Source organism: Lissotriton helveticus, chromosome 7 (genome assembly GCF_964261635.1).
Source record: "Lissotriton helveticus chromosome 7, aLisHel1.1, whole genome shotgun sequence".
Classification (NCBI taxonomy): Eukaryota; Metazoa; Chordata; class Amphibia; order Caudata; family Salamandridae; genus Lissotriton; species Lissotriton helveticus.
The window spans coordinates 1,052,720,473-1,052,742,097 of record NC_136068.1 but is presented as its reverse complement, the minus strand read 5'-3'; the positions used below and the strand labels follow the sequence as shown (position 1 = coordinate 1,052,742,097).

Here is a 21,625-nt window from a genome sequence, read left to right as displayed (position 1 = left end):
GATGCCACAAGCGCGGAGTTGTTCTCCACTGCTGATTCGGAATCTGATTGTACAGGGGGGGGAGTGACTGTGGGAGATTGAGTCTGGTGTAGAGGCCCTACATAGCCACGCTGCTATCCCTTGATATGTATATGTGTAGACATAACTGTGTCTCCCATGAGCCTATGAGGTGCTGCACCGCCTGTCCCTTACTGGACCCTCGCATAAATGTCCGACTATACTCGGTTCTGTGCTACTGATGCCATTGATGGGGTTGTTGTTTGTTGTTCAACTAGTTCTTTTTGTAATTTGAATGCAACATGATGAAACTAGCGACTACAGTGATAAGGTCATATATTTTGCGCACAAAGACAAATTGCATGTTCTACTCCCACGCCGCCCAGCCCCCGGGATGTGGGCTGTATTTGGCTGTGTATGCTCTCTCCATCATACTATTATTATTATTTCCATGTGTGCGGTCCTCATGATTATGTCTTGTGTGCCTCCCCTATGTTTTCGCAATAAAAACATATTAAAAAAATATATATATATGGGGATGACCGCCCGGGCAGTCTCTATGATGAGCATCATCCAGTCCCTGGAGCAGAGGTTCGAAATAAGGGCCCACCGCTCCAGGAACTGTCTGATCTCAACAAAGAGACCCGGTATGTTGCGGTCCCTAAGTCCAATAGGGATGGTCCCTGCCCTAAGATAACATAAATTGGGCATGGAGTTCTGTTCTTTTAGATTTTTTTCTGAGGTTCAGTAGTTTGGTCCAATCCCCATCGAAACCCTTGGTAAGGGTGAATTGGGGATTGTCGTCAGTGGAGGTGCCTATCATTTTAGCAAAATCTTCATCAGTAAAACCAAATGTCTTGATGCTGTCCATGATTCCTCAGGACACTTCACGCAACAGAGAAGAATGAGGGGTAAGGAGATAAAGGAGGAGTGCAAAAGATATATGACACACACAGAAAGGCTTCCAGGATGCAAGGAAAATACCCACAGTCACTTCGATCACTCAAACATTCAAGGGTCTCTCAAACAGTGTTCCCAAATCCACTGCAACACCCAAATATACCCCCACAGCACAGGGCTGTGAAGAAACAACAAAATAGAAGGGGGTTCCCCGTCGGGATTTAAGATGAGGGCAGGTCAGGGGGTTAAACAGCAAAAAGAAAAAGCAAAAGACCCTGCCCGTATCATCTATAAAGGTCCAAAAGCAGATCCTGAGGTTTAAAGACCAGTGACCTAGGGTAGCAAGAGAGTCAGATCACAGAGAGCCTTGTTTATTTTACTTATTCCTTTCTTTATTGATTTTAGTAAAGGTTTATTACGGTATTAAAATCCAGCTATTCAATAAACATTATATTACATGCCTAAAAATATGTGTAAAATTCCCAACATAATAATAAAGACAGTCCCACATACACCTCAAACATCCAAATATCAAATCTCAGTCATATCATTAGTAAACTTTCATACCTTCTATCATACATCCATGCAAAACAATCACAATGGTACAACAAAGCCTTAACATGCAGTTAGAATGGACAATACTGCATTGATAGAGATGAGATCAATGTGTGGGGCAAGGGAAGGTAAAGGGGTCATCTAACAAGAGATGTCCTGCCGCCAACACGGACAGCGCCGACGCGCGTTTCGGTGTAGGGCCCAGATGGGGCTGCACCTTCGTCAGGGTGATGAGGTATCACGGAGTGGGGGACAACACAACTGAAAATACAAAAAGAATATATGTACATATATACAAATTTAAAGAGACAATTACATCATACTTCATCTTTCCATTTTCATTAGTTTAATCTTTCTTCATGAATCTTGGCTCTGATACCCATTGTCACTTAGCTTCAAATGACCATATTCAAAAAGGGGGTTAACCTCCATAAAGCAGGGAAAAGGGAACCTGAGCATTCGCTCATGGGTACAAAAACCCCATCTTACACTCGTCTTTCATTCATTCGTTTTCCAGTCATCACATCGTCTTACAAGGTGGGTATAGCCAGTCATCTGCGAAACACTATAGAGAAAGAGGACTCTAGTTTTAAAAACTCATAAGTTGGTGAAATAGGTAGGCGGTTTTTTTTTTGGTAGGACACGCCACTCCAGAGGAGCAGCTTAGGAAGTTTAAAAATATCAATCACTTACCCAAAGGACTTGTATTTCCACCGGGTGGCAAGGTCACTTGCCACCCAAGATAAACCTAATGAGGTGAGTGCGTAATGCCGAGAAGAAACTGTTGGGAAGCGGTATATGAATATTATTAAACAGGTAGAGAAATCTAGGGAGGATAACCATTTTTATTAAAGCAACACGTCCAGCAAACAAAAGGGGAATTCGTAACCATTTTTCAACCTGTGATTTATGTTTATGCACCGCCTGGCCATAATTTAGTTGGAGTATTTGGACAGTATCTAAGAGTATATGTATTGCTAGATATTTTGTCGAGCCATCGCAACACTCCAGGGGAAACTCGCAGTTCCGGTGTGTGATGCTTGTGGTGAGAGGAAATATAACTGATTTATGCCGATTTATCCCCAAACCCGAAAGGGGTTCAAGGTTTGCCTGCATGTCCCAAACGTACAGAATGACATCGTACGCATATAAAGAAACCAGCCAGGGGACCCGTGCGAAACTGGAGCCCTCTCTGCAGGTGCCGCTCCTGAAAATGCCGGACGAGGGGGTCCATTGCCAGAATAAACAGAAGCGGTGATAATGGATGCCCCTGCCTGGCAACGAGAGAGAGAGAGAGAGAGAGAGAGAGAGAGAGAGATACGGTGCCATTTAGGTGGATCCTGGCTGTCAGGCCATGATACAAGAGAGCAGTAAGATTAATAAATCCCATGGGCGATCCCATCCTGAACATAACAGAAAGAAAAAAAGGCCACTTCAGGGAATCAAAGGCCTTCTCGGGGTCTATGAGAATTGCAGCAGCTTGGATCCCCGGACGAATTCTGTGCAATACCACAAGCAGTGTTCTTAAATTCAGGGAGTTATACGGGCCACAAACCCTGACTGAGCGGGGGAGATTATTCTGTCAAGTAATAAAGAGAGCCGCAACGCTATCATCTTCACTAAGATTTTGAAATATAAATTTAACTGAGACAGCGGTCTGTAGGATCCACAGAGCAGATGATCCTTCCCAGGCTTTGGGAGTAATACAATCACAGCTCTCGAAGAGATGGCAGTATCTCATTCTACTTTAGCTCCTCATTGTAAACCTCAAGCAATCTGGGAGCCAGTAAGTCCTTATAGTATTTGTAAAAGTCACCAGTGAAACCATCAAGGCCTGGTGCAGTGGATCCGTTCAGCGCCTCAATTGCACTGAGTATCTCGTCGGAGGAGTAGGGTTCAGCCAGAAAGTCTTGCCTGTATTTTTCTAGATGTACCAGGGCAATTTCAGAAAAATATTCTTCCTGTTCGGTGGTATTATGACTGATTTTGGATGTGTAAAGTGTGCCATAGTTTCCCAAAAATTCATCCCGGATTTCAGCAGTATCAGTAAGGAGTTGTCCTGACATGGATTTGAGTTCTGTAATATAGAATTTCCCGTAAGGGGGTCTCAACAGATCGCAAAGGTGCGTCCTAGCCTCTCCCCTCTCTATAACGGCGGGCGGATGCATATTTACTCAAAAAGTGAATTTCCCGCTTGGCTGCCTCTCGGAATTCAGTGAGCAGTGCTAGTCGTCGCTCGGCACCATTGGGATGTGGGGAGTGAAGTTGCACTTAGTCTATGGCATCCAATTGTTGCTCGAGGCGGGCCAGAGGCACCCTGAGATCTTTCAATAGTCCGGCATGCTTGGCAATGCTAACTTCCCTGATGTAAGCCTTAAAGGCCTCTCAAAGTACTGCCCAGGTATCTACCGATCCAGTGTTTAATTCAAAATATTCAACTATTGCCTCTCTAATTTCGGTGTGGAACAAGTCATAATTCAGGGCCCTGCCCGGGAACCGCCACTGTCACTCGTGCCCTTCCGGCCTGGGGACACTAACCTGTAACACCACCGTAGAGTGATCTGAATATGTTCTAGGGTGCGTCTTGGTGGTATTATACCATATGGCTAAGCCCGGGGAGCATAACCAGTAGTCCAACCTGGTCCATGTATCGTATTGTGCCGAGTAATGCGTGTAAGTGTTATCTGTAGGATTGCATCGCTCCAAATGTCAAATAGGTTCAGTGAGTCACACATTTCTATGAGAGCACATCCTGCACGTGGTTTGGTGTCTGGGGAGGCGGAAGAACTATCTAATGTGGGGTGAAGCAATAGATTATAATCCCCACCCATTAATATGAGATCAGACCCCATGTGGAGAACCAAAGAATGGAGTTTGTGAAAGTATTCAGGACTGTCAGTATTAGGGGCGTATAGACATACCAATGTAACGTTGTGGCCCATCAGTTTTCCTGTTAATATGGTGTGGCGGCCGTCTCCATCACAATGGGCTTTGTGCAAGTGAAAGGGGAGCCGCTTGTGGATCAGTATTGCTGTACCCCGGGCATATGAGCTGTAATTTGAAAAATAGCGTAGTGGGCCCCAGCTAGCTGCAAAATGAGTGTCAGTGGATTTCGGGAGGTGAGTTTCCTGTAAAAACGCCACATCTGTGTGATGTCTTTGTAGGTATTGGAGTACATGTTTCCCTTTTCTGTTGTTGTTGAGGCCCCTAACATTCCAAGTAATCAAGGACAGGCAAGATCGGTTGGGTAAGTCAAGTAACAATGTCATTCTAACAATCTATTTGAAAAAGTATTACATTAGTGGAAAAATACATGTCAACATAGCAACAAGCATTCTGAGAACTATAGTCAGAGAAACAAATCTGTGAATATTCCCCTTCCCCCACCCCCACCCAACCTCACGCCCACAGGCTTCAGGAACCAACGCCCTCAAACCATAACAAATGCATCCAGTAAATATCCGAGTTGTAAATGGAAATGTACAGTATGATGCATTATTATCAGGAAAACCAGTAGCATGATAAACACATTGGGGAGAGGCAACGCCCCGACATCTCCCAGCGATGTAAAGTAATGATTCATATTCTGTCTAAGCATTCATGAAAAGTTCTAGCCTAGAAAAAACTACAGTCCTTAGCGAGTTGATAAAATTATTCCATGGAGAAGAGATCAATTCTGGCAACCAAGCCACTATGTGGGGGGTAGGAGCCAGACCCAGCCTCTTTCTTCTGGCTATTGCTGTTCTTGCAGGTCCTACAGAATTCCAGCACCGCAGAAGGAGACTCAAAGATACAGGATTGGCTATCGATATCGACTCGCAGGCGAGCTGGATATAACCGTCCATATAGAAGGCCTACTTTCTGCAGAGTTGCCCTTTCGCCGTGCTTCTTGCACCATTGCGGTGAAGTCTGGATACAGTGCAACTGTTGAGCCCTTCCAGATGGTCTCACCATGTTCCCGGGTGAGATGGAGAGCCGTGTGCCTGTCGCAGAAGTTCATTATTCTTGCAATAATGGGACTCGGCGGGCAGCCAGGATGGGGACGTGGGCCCAGAGAGTGGTGAGCGCGCTCTACATCAAGTCCGGTGGTGAAAGCGTCTTTCCCAAAGATGTCAGTGAGCAACGTTTCTATAAAAAGGTCCATGTGTTTGTGGAATCTACTGCGCAATTTTAGTCTTCATTCTTGATAGCTACGTATTTTAGGAGTTTTTCCATATGCTCCAAGCGTTTAGTAGATTGCGCAACTCCGTCTTCAAGGTCGGACACCCTCCCTTCCACGGTGTCGAGTCGTCGATCGTGGACATCGATTTTGGCTCCCAAGGTATCCAGCCGCTTTTTAAGCATGTCGGACCTGCTGTCCAATGCTCTGAATCCGGCTCCCAATTTTGCCAAGAGGGAAGACAAGGTTGCAGTCGAGTTGTTTGTAGGGATCGTGTCCTGACCCCCCTCCGCCATGTTGGTGTTGAGCTCTTGTGCTTTCTCAGCAGGCTTCTCGAATATTAGCAATCTTTGTTTGGGGTCCTTACAGCCCATTCCACCCTGCAGTCAGTCAGTCAAATATACTTTTATTGATTTGTTAAAAATTATCAAAGGATGGCAAACCATCATAAAATGCAATACATTAAATGAGCATTTTTTTTTTTTTAAACATGAGAAAGAAAGAAAAGGCTTTAGGGTCGTGACCACAGTTAAAAAGCTGACAAGAAATACAATTCATTTTAAAAAATGCCGGTCAGTAGGTTATTTGTTAGCTGCTTGGCTTAAATCAATTTTTCCTAATTCCTTTGCTGCTATTTTCCAGAGTTTTATGGCACTACAGGAGAGGGAAATCGAAAGCCCTCCAAGACACCTGATGACTGCAGCTCTGCAAGTTCTTATTTGTTCATTCCTAAAAAACTCCCAAATAATGGATTTAAGGGTTTTCAGTAAGAAAGGGCATGTGCATAGTAAGTGTAATAGTAACTCCTCCCCTTGACGACAGAGGCGGCATTCCTTAGATGGCCATGTAGATTTCTATTTTGGGGTCAAATCCTTTGAGGGTAATGATCCCATATGTAACAAAATCAGGTAATGTTTTTTAAGGTAGGAGAGGTGTTCAATCAGATACTGTTGCAGCTTTATCCTCTATCCTCTAGTAGGCCTGTATCACAGCCCAAGCGTGACTTTTTTTGTGAAGGTCATTTTATCAGTTAACAGAGAGATCCGCTTGATTGTGGTGTTCACGACGCTTTTGAGACCCGAATACGTTACTGGTGTTAACCAAGCCTCCTCTCGATGTAATGCCGACAAGGATTCCTTCAGGATTTTCGTGGTCGAAATAGCTAGTTTTGCTTGATTTTTAATCTCAACCCAACAGCGGTGGGCTAGGTCGTTGTCTTCTGACTCCCTCATCCTCCAATAATACTTTAATAAGGCCATGATCTGATTTTTTAGTCCAAATTTTAAACAGATTTATTCCTGTGAAATATGTAGCGGTATTAAAAACAGTCTTTTGAATAATATAGATTGTGCTGTATTTTATATAGTAGCATCTTTAGTATTCAGGATTTCTGAGCCATAAGAGATGGAAGGTAGGAATTTTGCGGAGATCACTTTTAGCAGATGACCGGTCGAGCAACCTATAAGCTTTTTCTTCTGGATTTTAATGGCAAATAACAGTTGTTTTTCTTTTGTGCGTCCTTGTTCCATGTGTAGCTTAAAATTGAGCTTGTCATCAAGCAAGTAGCCTAGATATTTATAGGAGGTAATACGGGCCAGTGATTGTTCACCCAATTTCCAGGAAAAGGAGTGCCTGTTCAATGTTTTATCTTGTTTGGAAAAAGACATGCCTTTTGTCTTTCGGTGATTGATCGTAAGATGGTTTAAAGTAGTATAGGCTCTTAGTCCTGTGATCAATTTCTGCAGGCCAACTGGTGTTTGGGATATCAATACAATGTCATATGCATATTGAAGGCACAGTGTCGGTATTTTGCCCAATTTTGGGGGGTCAGCTAGGATGGACTGGAGGGACTTGTCGAGATCTGACGTATAAATGTTAAACAGGCACGTTGCTAACACGCAACCTTGTTTGGACCCATTTGATGTTGGAATCTTACCGGTTACGCTGGACCCGTCTCCTTTCTTGATTTGACTCCACGTATGGGAGTACAGATTGATAATGGCGTTCAGGAGCCTGGGCGGGACCCCCCAAGCTTGCATTTTTACCCATAGAGAAGCTCTTGGAACTTTATCGAAAGCCGACTTCAGGTCTACGAAGCAGGCATACAAAGGTCTTGATTTTGCAAAGGCTTGATTGGCTAAAAAAGTTACCTCAGAGATGTTCGTAAGGGTGCCCATCCCAGCCCAAAATCCAGTTTGCATAGGCAGTATTAGGTTTGTTTGACGGACCCAAGCCTCTAACTCTAGCAGGAGATTAGATGCGTAAATGTTTGCCTCCACATCTATCAGCACAATCAACCTATAGTTGGAGGAATCTGAACGGGAACCCGACTTATAGATCAGACTATTAGCTATGACTTTGGAAAAAAAAGGCGTCAGGACTTGAGACCAGAATGAGGGGTCATGCCGAAACAGAGCGTTTGGTAGTCCGTTCAGACCTGGAGCTCCCTCTGTTTTTAGATTTTTTATAATTTTCAGAACTTGGATTTCCGGAAACAACACAATATCATCAGGGCATTCATGGTTTGTGGTATCGTTGACTTTACCTCGACCTCCAGCCTCCTTCCCTGTTGGTAATCTGCAATTTGAGGCCAATTGGGGTGTAGTTTCATTGTATAGGAGTTCGATATGATCTCTCCATGTGGCCTGCAAAATATCCGAATTATGATGTTGGTTCTGGCCATTGGTTAGTTGGTTGATTTGTTCCCAAAAGAGCTTGGAGTCCGCTAATTTACACGCATAAATTTGTTCTTGATGTTCCTTTTTGGTAAATTATATATCCTTTTTTAACTTTTTTCTTGTTTTTAAGATTAAAAGCAGGAGCTCCTTGTGGCATTCTGGTCCCTGAGATCGTAGTTGTCTGAGGTATTTATTTAGTTGTTGTTTTTGTTTCCTCAGGTTATTATTGAACCAGGCTGCCCCTTTTACATATCCTGCTTTGTGGGCATGGGCTTTTTTAGAGAATGTCTTATTAATATCATAGATAAAAGACTCCCAAGCTTCTATGGTTAATGACTCAGAGTTGGGTCTTTCCAAAAGACTAGTGGAGGAACTTGTAATATCCTCAATGTTGTCCTTATTCCAGTGGAGTCGTTTTAAATTATAACATTGTGTTAAGGTCGATAGCACCTTTGCTTTCTCAGGGGTTGTGAAAGATTTTAATAAAGTAAAAGATTGCGGCTGATGATCACTTTCCGCCCTGTCTTTTATCTGGAAGTTTGCGATGTACGGGAGGAGTTCGTAATCAGTAAAGGTGTAATCAATAGCAGAGCGTGTTTTTTGTGTAACCCTGGTGTATGCTGTGGGCCGATCAGTCAGACATTGGCCATTGTGTACACACATTGAAAGGTCTTTCAAGCGGGCTGCGCATTTTTTGCAAGATGTGTCCTGTCGTTTTGGGGCTGGTGTGGCCTCCGTTTTACCCTTACTCCTGACATATTGTAGATTCATATTAAAGTCGCCCGACAGGATGGTTTTAGCATCTGGATAGGGGAGTTTTAATGTTGTTAATGAGGTAATTCATTGTTCGATTCTTGACTTCTTTTGTTTGGATGCTGGGTGAATATAAATGTTAAGTATGAGCAGGGTCTTGGACTCCGAGACGTCTATTTTGACGCACAGCATCCAGGAGCAATCTAAATCCTGCATGCGTGGAAGGGGGAGCCAAGGCAGGTGTTAATAGTGTAGCCGGTAGGGCAGCTGGGCCAAAAGATTCCCATCCAGTACGTATCGCTGAGCAAGTAGAATACCCAGGGGCAGCTGGTTTAGAAAAGGCAATCTTGTTCAGTGGTAACAAGCGGCAGACGATGAGGCAACCACAGTGAACAATAGCAGAAATGGGAATCACAATCTTATGGTAGTCCCGAGAGGTTGCGTCAATTAGGCCAGCAAGTGCTTGTTTCAGGGATAAATCAAGGGGTGGGGACCATTGCAAATCCAGCAAATCCCCCATGGTGCCTGGTTCCCAGGAAGATGGCGGCCGTATAGCACGTCCTCACCGGCCCACCAAGAGGCCCTCCGCATGTCACCTAGTTCTCCCTGAAATGTTCACTGGGCGCCGTGCTCCAGGTTCAGCAGTGAGGAGTGTAGCTCGCCGGTGGCAGGCCCTAGGGTGCCACGTCCCCCCCTGGTAGCCTAATGCGCTCAGTCGGATGGCTGCATCCCTGGCTCTCCCGCGGTCCCTAACACCGCTGGGCCTCCGGGAGTGGTGCCAGCCTCACGCACATACGCCGGTCCCAGCAAGGAACCGAGGCACGCTGAGGTTATGTCAGCTAAAGTATGTTTGGTGGCGTTTCACGGGGTCCTCAACCTCTCTGAGCCTTCTCCGCCTTGTGGGGGTAGCTGGATCGAGTTCAGGTGCCGGCTGCAGTTGTTATTTAAGCAACAGAAAGCATTTTGCTGGGTGAGTCTAGCTGAGCTTCAGTGCAGCGCAGCCATCGCGGTTGGCTGCCTGGCCATGCCCCCTGGGGTCCTGGTGGGCAGGATCCCAGCGAACTACAGTCAAAACATGCTGACACCAGGCATAAATTGTGGGTAACCATAAAAGGAAGATCCTACTTTCCTACACTTGGGAATTTCAAAGGTAGGGATTCTGTGGCTAGATACTGTCTCTACCAGATAAGGCATTACCGAAGGTAAGTAACGTCTTCATTATGTCACTTAGGATGAACTTGCACCCATTGTGTGGACAATGCAGCTAATATTCAAATATTGTCAGTCATAATTCCTTCTCATTACAAGATTTAATTATTCTTTTATTTTCTAGGATATGCCAGATGCAGTCCTCTTTGCTCAGCCAAATATTTACTGTCACTTTTCACTTGGCATTGGAGAGCCCAAATACTTCCCCGTTTCGGGATGGACGTCACTTAATAAGATTTTATCAGATGCCCTGGACAGCTACAATGAAGTCAATGCAGTAATGAATTTGGTGAGTAAACCCTTTTGATACCATTTAGTTGGTTTCACATGTTGAGTGTGACCCTATGAATGTTCAGCCGCAAATGGTTTTGATCCTCTGGAAGGGACATCTGGTGTTTAAATAATTCAGCGAACCTGGCACAGCAACAGTGTAAGAACACTTTATGCAAATAAAAAGAGAATATTAAGGATGCCATTCAAAATATACCTTGTGGCACAATTGGCTCTATGGAATAGCACAGCAAGTGGACATCTAAATTATGTTGCCTTATTTGAATGATTCACCGTCATTAGAGATCCACTTAGATATTCCTAAACTATAGAATATCAGTGCACATATTTGGATTCCAAAATAATGGGTAAAATATATATTTTGACAAATGAGATCCATTTAGATAACAAAACATGGATAATGAAATTAATAGTGGCAGTAATTTTTAGGCCTTGACAGTGCAACTGTCTACAAGACCTATCGTGTCCAGTATCCAAAAATATTTCTTTAAGTCAGTCCATTTCAGCATTGGTTGAGACTTTGTCAGTCACATCTTGGATAATACATGTCTCACCTCATGATGGTACACCCAATGGGCTGTATCTCTGCCTACTAGGGCGTTGTTCCATTGCAATGGATGATGGATTATTTCATATCAGAAATGTGCACCTAAACATCACACTTTCTGCCAGTCATTTATCTCATGCATATTTTCTACTTAAAAACTCTCTTTTTCTTATAATATTATTGACTGTAGCTGGCAATGATAAATCCATTCGTCAGTATTCAAGTGTAAGCCTGACCTTCACATGACAGCCTCCTTGTGTTTTTCTTTTTCTCATCGAGACAGCCATCTTTTGAGTCAAGCAAGTTCATCGATGTTGCTGTCACGTAGCATACCGCTACACAGCCATAAGCAGATAACTATTTTTTCACTGTGCTTGCTCATGGGTGGACATAGATGGATATATCTACTTTGCCTGTGTGGGCCATTCTTCTGGTAACAAACAATCTAAGAGCTGTTCAATGTAAAGTATAAAAGTACTTTCTAGTTAACATTCACTGTTAAAACCTATAAATATTAGGGTGTCTTGACCTACTTGTAATAGAGCATTCAAGAGATGCACACAAAGCAATGATAATGACTATTAACATTATATTATAGAGCAGGCATATTTATTTAGCCCATTGAACGCAAGCACATACAATTAGACTTGAAAACGTGAATATGCACATTGATATGTTGAAGCCATGATTAGCTGTGCTCAATGACAGTCATATTTTTGTTTTTATCCCCTTCCATTTTTAACAAAAGCTAATCAACTATGGGGCCGATTCCGATTCCGTTTGGAAATCGAACCGACCGTCACGGACCGGGAATGGAGTCTGACTGACACGTTCAAGTGCCGTACGACCCGTGTAGTACAATGCAACGCCCGTGACGTACAACCGACCCGTACGGAATACAAGCGGTATGATCGAGCCGAACGGAAGCCAGAGATTCGCCCGGAAACTGGACGCTATTCGCACCGACCGACACGCACCAGGAATGAACCCGATCGACACGTACCCGCGATGTCCGACCCGCGCGGTACGATGCAATGCATGTGAAACCAGACCGACCCGCAGAGAGCTCAAGCCGCATGACCAACACGCACAGCAAACAGGGACCTAAAGCAATAGAGATCTCCGCGACCGACACGTATGACTCAGAGATTGGCGCACGAGCCAACAACAGCGTCCAACTTGGTCAGAAGAACGTCTCCTTCATGCCTAAAAAACACAAAGGAAAAAACACAAAAAAAGGACCAAACAAGCAATGAAAAAGTCAATAAATATATTTTTTTTAAACTTGTAACAGACATACCTATATAAAGGCCAACAATCACTACCACAATCCTTTGCAGATCCAACAGATCAGCCAGCAGAGACCACCATCAGACAGCAACCAAAGACACACTCACAACTCACCCATCACACAACCTTCACACCATTAGCACCTCTCTAATAGCACACTCACATACACCCACCAAAACGGAAACTCACCGACCTTCACTTGCACCCTCACACACACATCACTCCCCATCACCACCCATCACCATGCCCCCAAAGAAGAATCCAAAGTTCACAGATAGTGAGTTAGAAGTCCTAGTAGATGAAATCCTCAGAGTAGAGCCACATTTGTTTGGTACATTGGTCCAAAGGACCCCCATGTCACAGAAAACAAAGATGTGGGCGAGAATTGTTGACAAGGTCAACGCACAAGCACCAACGTTGCGCACAAAGGATGACATCCGGAACAGGTGGTATGATGTCCGCAGGAGGGTCAATAAGCTCCTCGAGAAGGATCACGCCTTGATTCAGCGCACTGGCGATGTCCTTCCTGCCAAACCACTATGCTTTAGGTCCTGGGAGGAGAAGGTGCGGGACATCCTACCACCAGAGAGCGTCCATGGTCTAGGAGACATACCAGAGCCTGGTGAGTACACAACCAATATACTCAATATTGTGTGGCAATACACACACATCACTGTCAAGGAAACAGTGAAACCATGCACCATTAGCAAAGCCACAGTAACCAAATGATAATCATCCCAAGATGAGTATGCTAGTCAGACAAACATAATACCTGCCATCTCATAGTGATTTCCAGCTGTGTCATGACATGTACAAACCTACCAACAGATAGAGCAATAATAATAATAATAATAATAATAATAATAATACATTTTATAAAGCGCCTGGTTACAATGAGAACAGTATGTCCCCGCGCTGTAATGTGGCTAGCTACAGTTAGTTATGCATATCTCCCTTCCAGTTCCTCAGATGCGGACCTCCTCACTCTCCCGCCCGAGGGAAGAGGTGGGTTTTTAGTTGTTTTCGGAAAATATGTTCCGAAGTCTCTGCTCGCATTGCGAGTGGAAGTCTGTTCCAATGCTGAGCCGCTTGGACTCGAAAGGAGCGCCCTCCCATCCGAGTTCTTCTGAACCTAGGAACCTTTTTCAGCCCTTTCCCGGAAGATCTCAACTCACGCCCAGGGATGTACGGGCTCAGCAGTTCCAAAAGATAAGATGGCCCCTTCCTGCCCTGAGACCTCTTCTGGTGAATTGTTGCGCTATACAAAAGCCTTTGACATTGACATTGACATTGACATGATACGATGGCTAATCAGCAAGGTTTTAAAGAGCACCCGTTCTTTAATCGGCAGCCAATGAAGAGATTCCAGGGCTTTCTTTGCTGACGCTCTTTTGGGCAGCATCAAGATCATACGGGCAGCCGCATTCTGTATGCGCTGTAGCCTGGTGATACATCTAACATTAGCTCCCAGGTACAGGACGTTCCCATAATCCAACCTGGAGGTAATGAGAGCATGAACCAGGGTTTTCCTGGCCGAAGTCGGGAGTAGGTCAAGTGTTTTCCGCATATTTCTCAGGATACCGAAGCATTGTCCTGCCACACGTCTGGTGTGGTACTCAAACGAGATTTTGCTGTCCAACCAGATACCCAGATTCCTGACTTGATCGCTGGGAGAGGGTAGAGGCCCCAATACCTGCGGCCACCATGCTGATGTCCACACAGATGGTGCATTCCCCACCACCAGCACCTCCCTCTTGCTTGCGTTTAGTTTCAAGCAATTGTTGGCCATCCAGGCTGCTGTAGCTTGTAAGCACAGTGAGAAGTTATTGGCTGCTGCCCCGTCAGGTTGAGCAAGAGACACCACAAGTTGGGTGTCATCGGCATAGGTTACAACTTGAACCCCAAATCTTTCAGTGATCTCTGCTATTGGTATTACATAGAGATTAAAGAGAGCGGGGCTCAAGCTAGACCCTTGGGGCACTCCCTGATTCAGCCTAATACTCTTCGACCGGTGGGATCCCTGAGCTACTTGAAAGCTACGTTCTGGAGGAACGATTCCAGCCACTCCAGATCTCATAAAGCAATCTATAACGGCTAGGGTATTAGGTTCGGGTGACGGGTGGGTCAAACATCTAAATAGTGTCCAACGTAGTCTTAATAACCAGACAAGAAATTCTCTGGGGGGAATCACTCCATATGAATTATTGTTTGGTACTAGAATGCTCATCCAGGATCTTGATTGTCAAACTTCAGTGGTGGAACAGAAACCCTTTGATGTCAAAGACCATTTGGCTGTTTTACAGGACTTAAATGAAACAAGAAGAAGTCTGAGTAACACAACAAAAAGCCGAACGACCACTGAAGGAAAACCACCTGTCCCAGCAAGACCTGTCTGGATTCCAAAGATTGGGGATCTATTCAGGGAAAAAATTGCGGTAAAGAAGGAATTTGGGCCTTCTTATAGAAAAGCAGTACCTGTCTTAGCAATCCTTGGAACAAGATAAGTGTTACTACTGCCGCTTGCTGGAAAAAGGGGAAACAGAACAGTATCAATTGACCTGGTAACACCACAATCATGTGGCCGATAATAAGTAGTAGGCCCAGTGGACTCCCAAGAAGTAGGAGACGACCGAATCTGGCTACTATTCACGAGGTTCAAACTGAAAGACTTATCACCTTTGATAAACCTGCAGTGAGAAAAGGAGGACTTTGCAACACAGCCATGGAACTCGTCCCTCTTGATACCCAAATATCAGTTCATCAAGAAACTTCTGTCTACAATGATGTAGCATCTGACTATACAAACATGTCAAAGGAGGAAGCAACTCCAGTGATTTCAAAGAATCCGGATGCAATACCAACTATTGACATAACTGCCTCTGGCTATTTTATCAACTTCGATAACTTTTCTGAGGATCCCAGTGAACCAGAAATAACGCCAGAAAAAACACTTTTTAAAGAAAAAATAACAGAACTCCTTCATCAACTTGAGAGAACATATCTGGCTTCGCCATGAGTTGAATTTTTGATTGGATTAGGTGTACTTTTTCTCCTGCTATGGCTCATTCTTGTTTTGAGTTTGGGACAAATGATAGATGGAAAATACAGTACAATGGACACAGCAAGTAAGAACATCAACTTGCTCCTGCAACCTTACAAGTCATCTCATCGTGAGCGAAGAGACCTGTCATCAGTGAACATCACAGCCGTTCCTATACCTGGTGGTATAGCATGGGACACAACTGAATATGACATTTATGGCCTGGTGGAATTGTTGAAAATTATACACCAGTGTAAGGTTTCTTTAACTGATTTTGTTTCATCAAGCACTTTTCTGATGATTGGGACTTTGAAACTGTTAATTATATGATGTCAGACTTAGAAATGTCAGCAAAATTTCAAACACATGAACACCTAGAAGGTTCAACAAGTTATGAAGAACTGTATTGTTATAATCATTTTGGTCACCATTATTTGCATAAAAATGGGTAAATCCTAGAAATGTTTTTACTTACAATCAATGGGAACATTGTCCAACGCCACCAAAAGGCAGCTCTAAAACATTTTATGAGAAATTTCCATACTTTACAGGTTTTAATGTGACAAATCCAGAAACTTTTTATTTTAAAAATATAAATAAGACAGGAATGAAAAACATGTTGACCAATACTAAACAAATTTATTCTACGAACTTTTATGCCTATCTGTCTACATTAGGCTTTAACTTTTGGAAAGACAATATTGAACCAAAAACTGTCTGGGGCACAAAAGAATGGCAGGTGCAAGGTTTGGAAGCCTTAATATTTTTAAATTACACTGTTCAACAAACATCATGTCTTGGCCTAGCTAAGATAAAAGATTTAAACAAACCGTCCATACCTGAAGCCACACCTAACAGTAATGACACTACAGATGAGGAGGTAGACGTAAAACAGATTTTAAAACACAACAGAACCAATCCTGATTGGAAACAATGGTTAATCTGGCCCATAGACACAAACAACTGTCAAGATAGATTCATGAACAGAACACAAGGGTTCAAAATGAATAGGCCAGATCCGAAATATTCCCAGAGACAACATCCAGGGATAGTAACAACATACAGTGTAGGAAAACTATGCCTTGACTGGCTACAGAAATCCACACTTAGAGGAAATTAAACAACACTTGACTTTACTTAAAGAAGGCGTTGACTTACGAGACTTCTTACTTGGGCCTCGTAAACAACGTCAAAAACGTTTCATATACGCCGGTATATACACAGCGTACAACGAAGCTTGGAAAATAACACAAATGGAAACTGTAGAAAAAATATGAGAAATTGATCATATTAATTTAGAGAAAGCACTCTCTGTAGTGGACAATGGGTTAACGACTCTGTCCTCTAGAATTTATTCTTTGGACAGCATTGTATCATCTGCCATTGACATAATAGAACAGGATTTGCTAATATTACAACATGGCCTCTCTCAATTACGTTCTATAATGCTGCCAGGCTGGACATTACAAAATCTCCGTTCAGGCTACGTGCCATGGCGTCTAATCAATACCACGTCATTGTTTTCTGTCTTTAACCTTACAGATAAACAAATCTCTTTGGCACAAAGAGGAGCAGACTATACGGTGCTGAGCATTGAAAAACTGGAAAGGGTACCACTGACAGTTTCTGAGAAACCTGTCGTAGAATGGATAATACATGGCACCATCACGATACTAGTGACGATTTTCCAATTTCAGTATTGTCTACTGCATATACCAGCAGGCCTGTATGAAAGGTTGGGTAAAGGATACATTAAGTCAACCTGGAATTTACCATACACACACAAATGTTGGAGTGGGGGAAAGAAGGTATTTCTTAGTACAAAAAATTGTAAAAATTCACTAAGTGGTACACTCTTATGTGGAGGTATTAATTTACATGGAGCCTGCGAAGGTTCTTTAAATAACCTTTCTTGCCACATGCACGGTTCTCCAGCGGCTGTGATAGACCCGATTTTCAGGCAGCTTTCCAATGGCAGCTATGTTATGCTCAACGATCACAGCTGTTGTGGCATGTTGCCAGGAAAGGTTTATCTGGTTAGTGTGTAGGCCAGGGTCACTTGTTGCATGCAAGTATTGTATCCAAAAAGTAATACAGACAGGGAGACGGCGTTATGGCCTTCAATGAATATCTCTTCTATACGAATTGATACTTTAAGCAGTATGAAAGCCATTCTTTTACAAAAAACTGTGCCACTGACCTCGTCTAGAGATCTGCAAGTTGCAAGGACTTCTGCAGAGAAACATGCATTATTATCAACAAACTGCCCAGTACATTTCGCAGAAATGTCAACATGTCTGATACCAGTGGCATCGCACATGTATTTAAGTCGATCTTTTCGGGACTGTTAGCACCATTCGAAGCAGTCCTCAGCATTTTTCCAAATTTCATGCACTCTGTATTTGGTGGTCTGCCTCTCATTTTGAGACTCGTAGCAGGAATTCTATTTTTGTTCCTTCTGCTCCGATATGGCAAATCCAGTCACCGACGATACCCAGACTACAATGGAACGGGCTCTCCTGGCCATGCAATATCGTGACAGAATTACACAGATTCTTGGCTTGGCTCGTTTAAGAGATCTGAATACCACTTGGTTCCTTACACTCAGATGAATCTGGCAAGATTGCATCTTACCTATTCTACGATGCCTGCGGAGAAGAATGCATGTGAGACATTTGTCTTACACTTCCATCAGCACTGCCAACGGATGTTGACACTTTGCTGGGTCCTGTAAAGACTCATACATCGTGTTGCCCCCAACGGCTGCCAATTCCTGATGACAGCATTCATTGAGATCTCACCGGGGAATCCAGCTATTGGTGAGGTACGTGGAACAACAGGCACACAGGTACCATCTACAGCGAACATTGCCAATGCGGATTACGCTGACGGCGTTGCTTCACATCTATGCACATTTGATCTACTTGATGAAGTAGTCCACTTTCACCAACTGTGGTACACGGTTTCTTTGCCAGCTTAGATGACTTGATGTTTTCTCCAGACACCGAGAATAACTTTTGCAAAGTGCATACAGCCTTCCATGAACTCTGAAATTCGGTCTTCGGTTTATCAAAACAAACCCTCTAACTTGGGAACTATATGTTTCTACAATCTACTTTTGAAAATGTTTTCTCTCCATCCCACAATAGAAATTTTTTCACTTGGCACAAAGTTATCTGCTTAAAGTAGAACTATTCTTAGAGAACAAGAAATTAATTTGATACTTCGTATAGACAATATTTGGCATTTTATATATTATGCTACGGAATGGTCTCGACCTTTTTTCTTCTGTAAATTTAGAATCATTTCATAATTGTCATTTCATATTTAATTTAGATAGAATTCTTTAATGACAGCTATTGCTTATAAAGTACGTGCAAGACAAATACTCATGTATGTGTATAAACCATGTTTTGATGCATTTCATGTGTTTTTGATGGGATTATGAACACGTGCTTTAGTTATGTTTTTTATGCTTAGTAATATTAGACATAATACGTGGAGTGGGTGTTGTATAGCGTTTTGGGACCCTAGTGTCATTTTCCCGATTCATGCCCTTATATAGGTATAGAGTACTGTATCCTTATATAGGCATAGAAATCATAACCATATTAAGACATAGCTCAAGTAGTCCTAAAAAGGCTTGGCTACTTCCACTAGTTGCGAAAATCTACAACGATTTCTTGGAAAAACCCGCCTTCAGCAGTCAGGGACTTCCCCCTGCATGAATATTAATTTATCCAAGAACTCATAGAGTTTTCAGAGAATTAAGTCTCTAATGACGTTATTATGTCCAATCTTACGTCAAACTTGGCACCTTCAAGGTATAAATATGCCCACACTTGTCCAAGCAAACACACGGTGGTTTGGAGCAGTTCGACTATCTACTTGCCCGACGCGCCCTGCTGCAGCAAGTGCCGAAGGAAGCCGACCCTCCAGCCGAGAAATACAGCTCCGGTGTTTCCAGGCTACCCTTGCGGGTTGCTGGGAAATCGAGTTCTGAGAGAGAGATACCAGAACTCCTACATTCTAAAACTAAGGTACAGAGCTGATGAGACCCTAAGAGAATTCTTGGATTAGATTCTTGGCAAAGAATACTGAAACTAAGCTACACCTCACTTACTTCTTCCCTTGTACTAGACCTAGGTTAGGTACACCGGGGTAGGCATATTTTAGAAGCACCAGTTGAGTACGTTTAGTCATTATTTATCAATGTATGTATTTTATGTACTATATGGCTTAGAAACCATATCATGCTTTTACAGTATTATTTTATAATACTCTTCGTACTGTACGCATTGTATTTTACGACAAGTATTACGGTTGTAGCAGTTCATGTCTTATGCTTGAGAAAGAAGACTGTTCAATAAATACCTTTTATTGAAAACGCCCCTCTCTCTATTTCTCTGCACCTCTGGTGAAACGAAGCATGCACGATTGACTGAGTGAAATAACTATCTATTGTTTCCGCGACTCTAGAGATATATTTCTTATTCTTGGGGAACAAAGTTGTCATGTTTTAGGCCGTTGTCAGAAACTAATCCCTTCTTGTTCATTCGAGAAAGTTTCTAGTGACCTCTGAGCTAGCTGGCACATACACAATCTGAAAGAAACAGGTTAGTATTAGATTCCTTACCTTAGAATATCCCCAGGCTTCAGACTGGATCCGGAAACTTTTGCATAGCAGTACCCTTGCGCGTCGGTAGGTGTCATCTGCGGCTCCACGTCCGTCGTTGGCGTCGTAGGCGCTGGGATGACGTCGCCGGAGTACTTAGACGCCGCCCTCGCATGCTGACGTCAGTGCTTTTTTTTTCTGCGCCAGCAAGCGCCGATCCGGAAAAAGTTGTACCCTAGTCAATTTTTGACTAACTTTTTCGATCCTTTTTGATCGTCTTTCGAAGTCTCTCGACTCCGATGGTGCCAGTAGGGATGACCAGGTTCAAACCCTGCGTCGATTGCAACCGACTGATGTCGGTTACCGACCCCCATCGCCGGTGTCTTCACTGTCTGGGCCCCGACCACGACGACAGGTCCTGCTCCGACTCCCGGACCCTGACGTCCAAAGCTAGACTGGAGCGGTCCCGCAAGCGACTCGAGCTCCGGCAGTCAGCCCCGCGCCGCTCGAGGTCCCGGTCCGGAAGGAGGTCGGGGGACCGGTCGCGGGGCCGGAGTCACCACAGTTCCAGGAGTCATCATCAGTCTTCGGGCTCGAAGTCCTCAGGTAAGAGGCACAAGAAGTCGAAGAGGCGCCATCGCTCTTCTGACTCCCCCTGACGCTCGCGCAATGCGGCTGGGGGTTCGGGCGACACCGCCCCCGCGGCTCTGCAGCCTGCTCCATACCCGCCAGTCCCTGGGCAGCATGCGACGCCGGAGGAGATCGAGTCCTTCCTCATGGCCATGAGTTCGCTCGCTCCTCCGTCGGGTTCCGTGGCGCCTTTGGGCCAAGCGGCCCTGACTGGGTCCCCACGTGGGCCGGGTGCTTCAGCCCTGGCGCCGTCGGGTGCTTCGGCCCCGGCGCCGTCGGCGACTTCGGTCCCGACGCCGCAGGGCCCTGCCGGATCCGGCTCCGGGTTGTCGCCGGTCGACCTCACGACCGCGCCGGCCCCCAGGGTGTCGCCCCCGGTGCCGTCCCAAGACGACGCCATCCCCGGTCCCAACCTTGATTTGGGCCCGGCGTTGGGAGACTTTTACTTCTACGACCAGGCCCCATCCTTTGAACCTGAGTACCAGGTGATGGGTGACAAGGAGGATTGGGAGGGGTCTGAGGACCCTCTGGCACATGAGTGCCAGTCTTCTCAGGACTGGACAGGGGAGCTTGGGTGTGAGAAGTTGGCCTGGTATATGATGTTCACTATTCTAGTGAGCACCTTGCACCAGTCCAAACAACCCTTATGGTGATGGTTGTAAAGTCAACCTTAAAGACCAGCTATCCTAGTGGTAGCATGGACAAAGCAGTCTTAGGCTAAACTCAAGAGGGCATGTGAAGCCAGCTGTTTTACCATATGTAACCCCTTTAATACCAAGTGAAAGCACACCACACAGGTTTTATATCAAAATATATATGTATTTATTTCTAACACAATCCTCTGAACTCAATATGAGGTCAGAGGCACCAGCAGATAACAAGATACTTAATTAAAATACAATAAGTTGCACAAAATACAGTAACGCCCTAGGGGCACTTCGAACCATATTCTAAAATAGTG

At 44.2% G+C, this 21,625-nt stretch overlaps 1 protein-coding gene across 4 annotated transcripts in view; it reads left to right on the top strand.

The window, feature by feature from the left end:
• Nucleotides 1-21,625, top strand: part of DNAH17 (dynein axonemal heavy chain 17) — a 12,633,448-nt gene that overhangs the window by 8,145,335 nt on the left and 4,466,488 nt on the right. For all 4 annotated transcript variants that reach the window (XM_078653923.1, XM_078653924.1, XM_078653922.1 and 1 more), the window contains one exon: nucleotides 10,376-10,540. In XM_078653923.1, coding sequence (XP_078510049.1) covers nucleotides 10,376-10,540 — 165 coding nt within the window. The remainder of the gene's footprint in view (nucleotides 1-10,375; nucleotides 10,541-21,625) is intronic.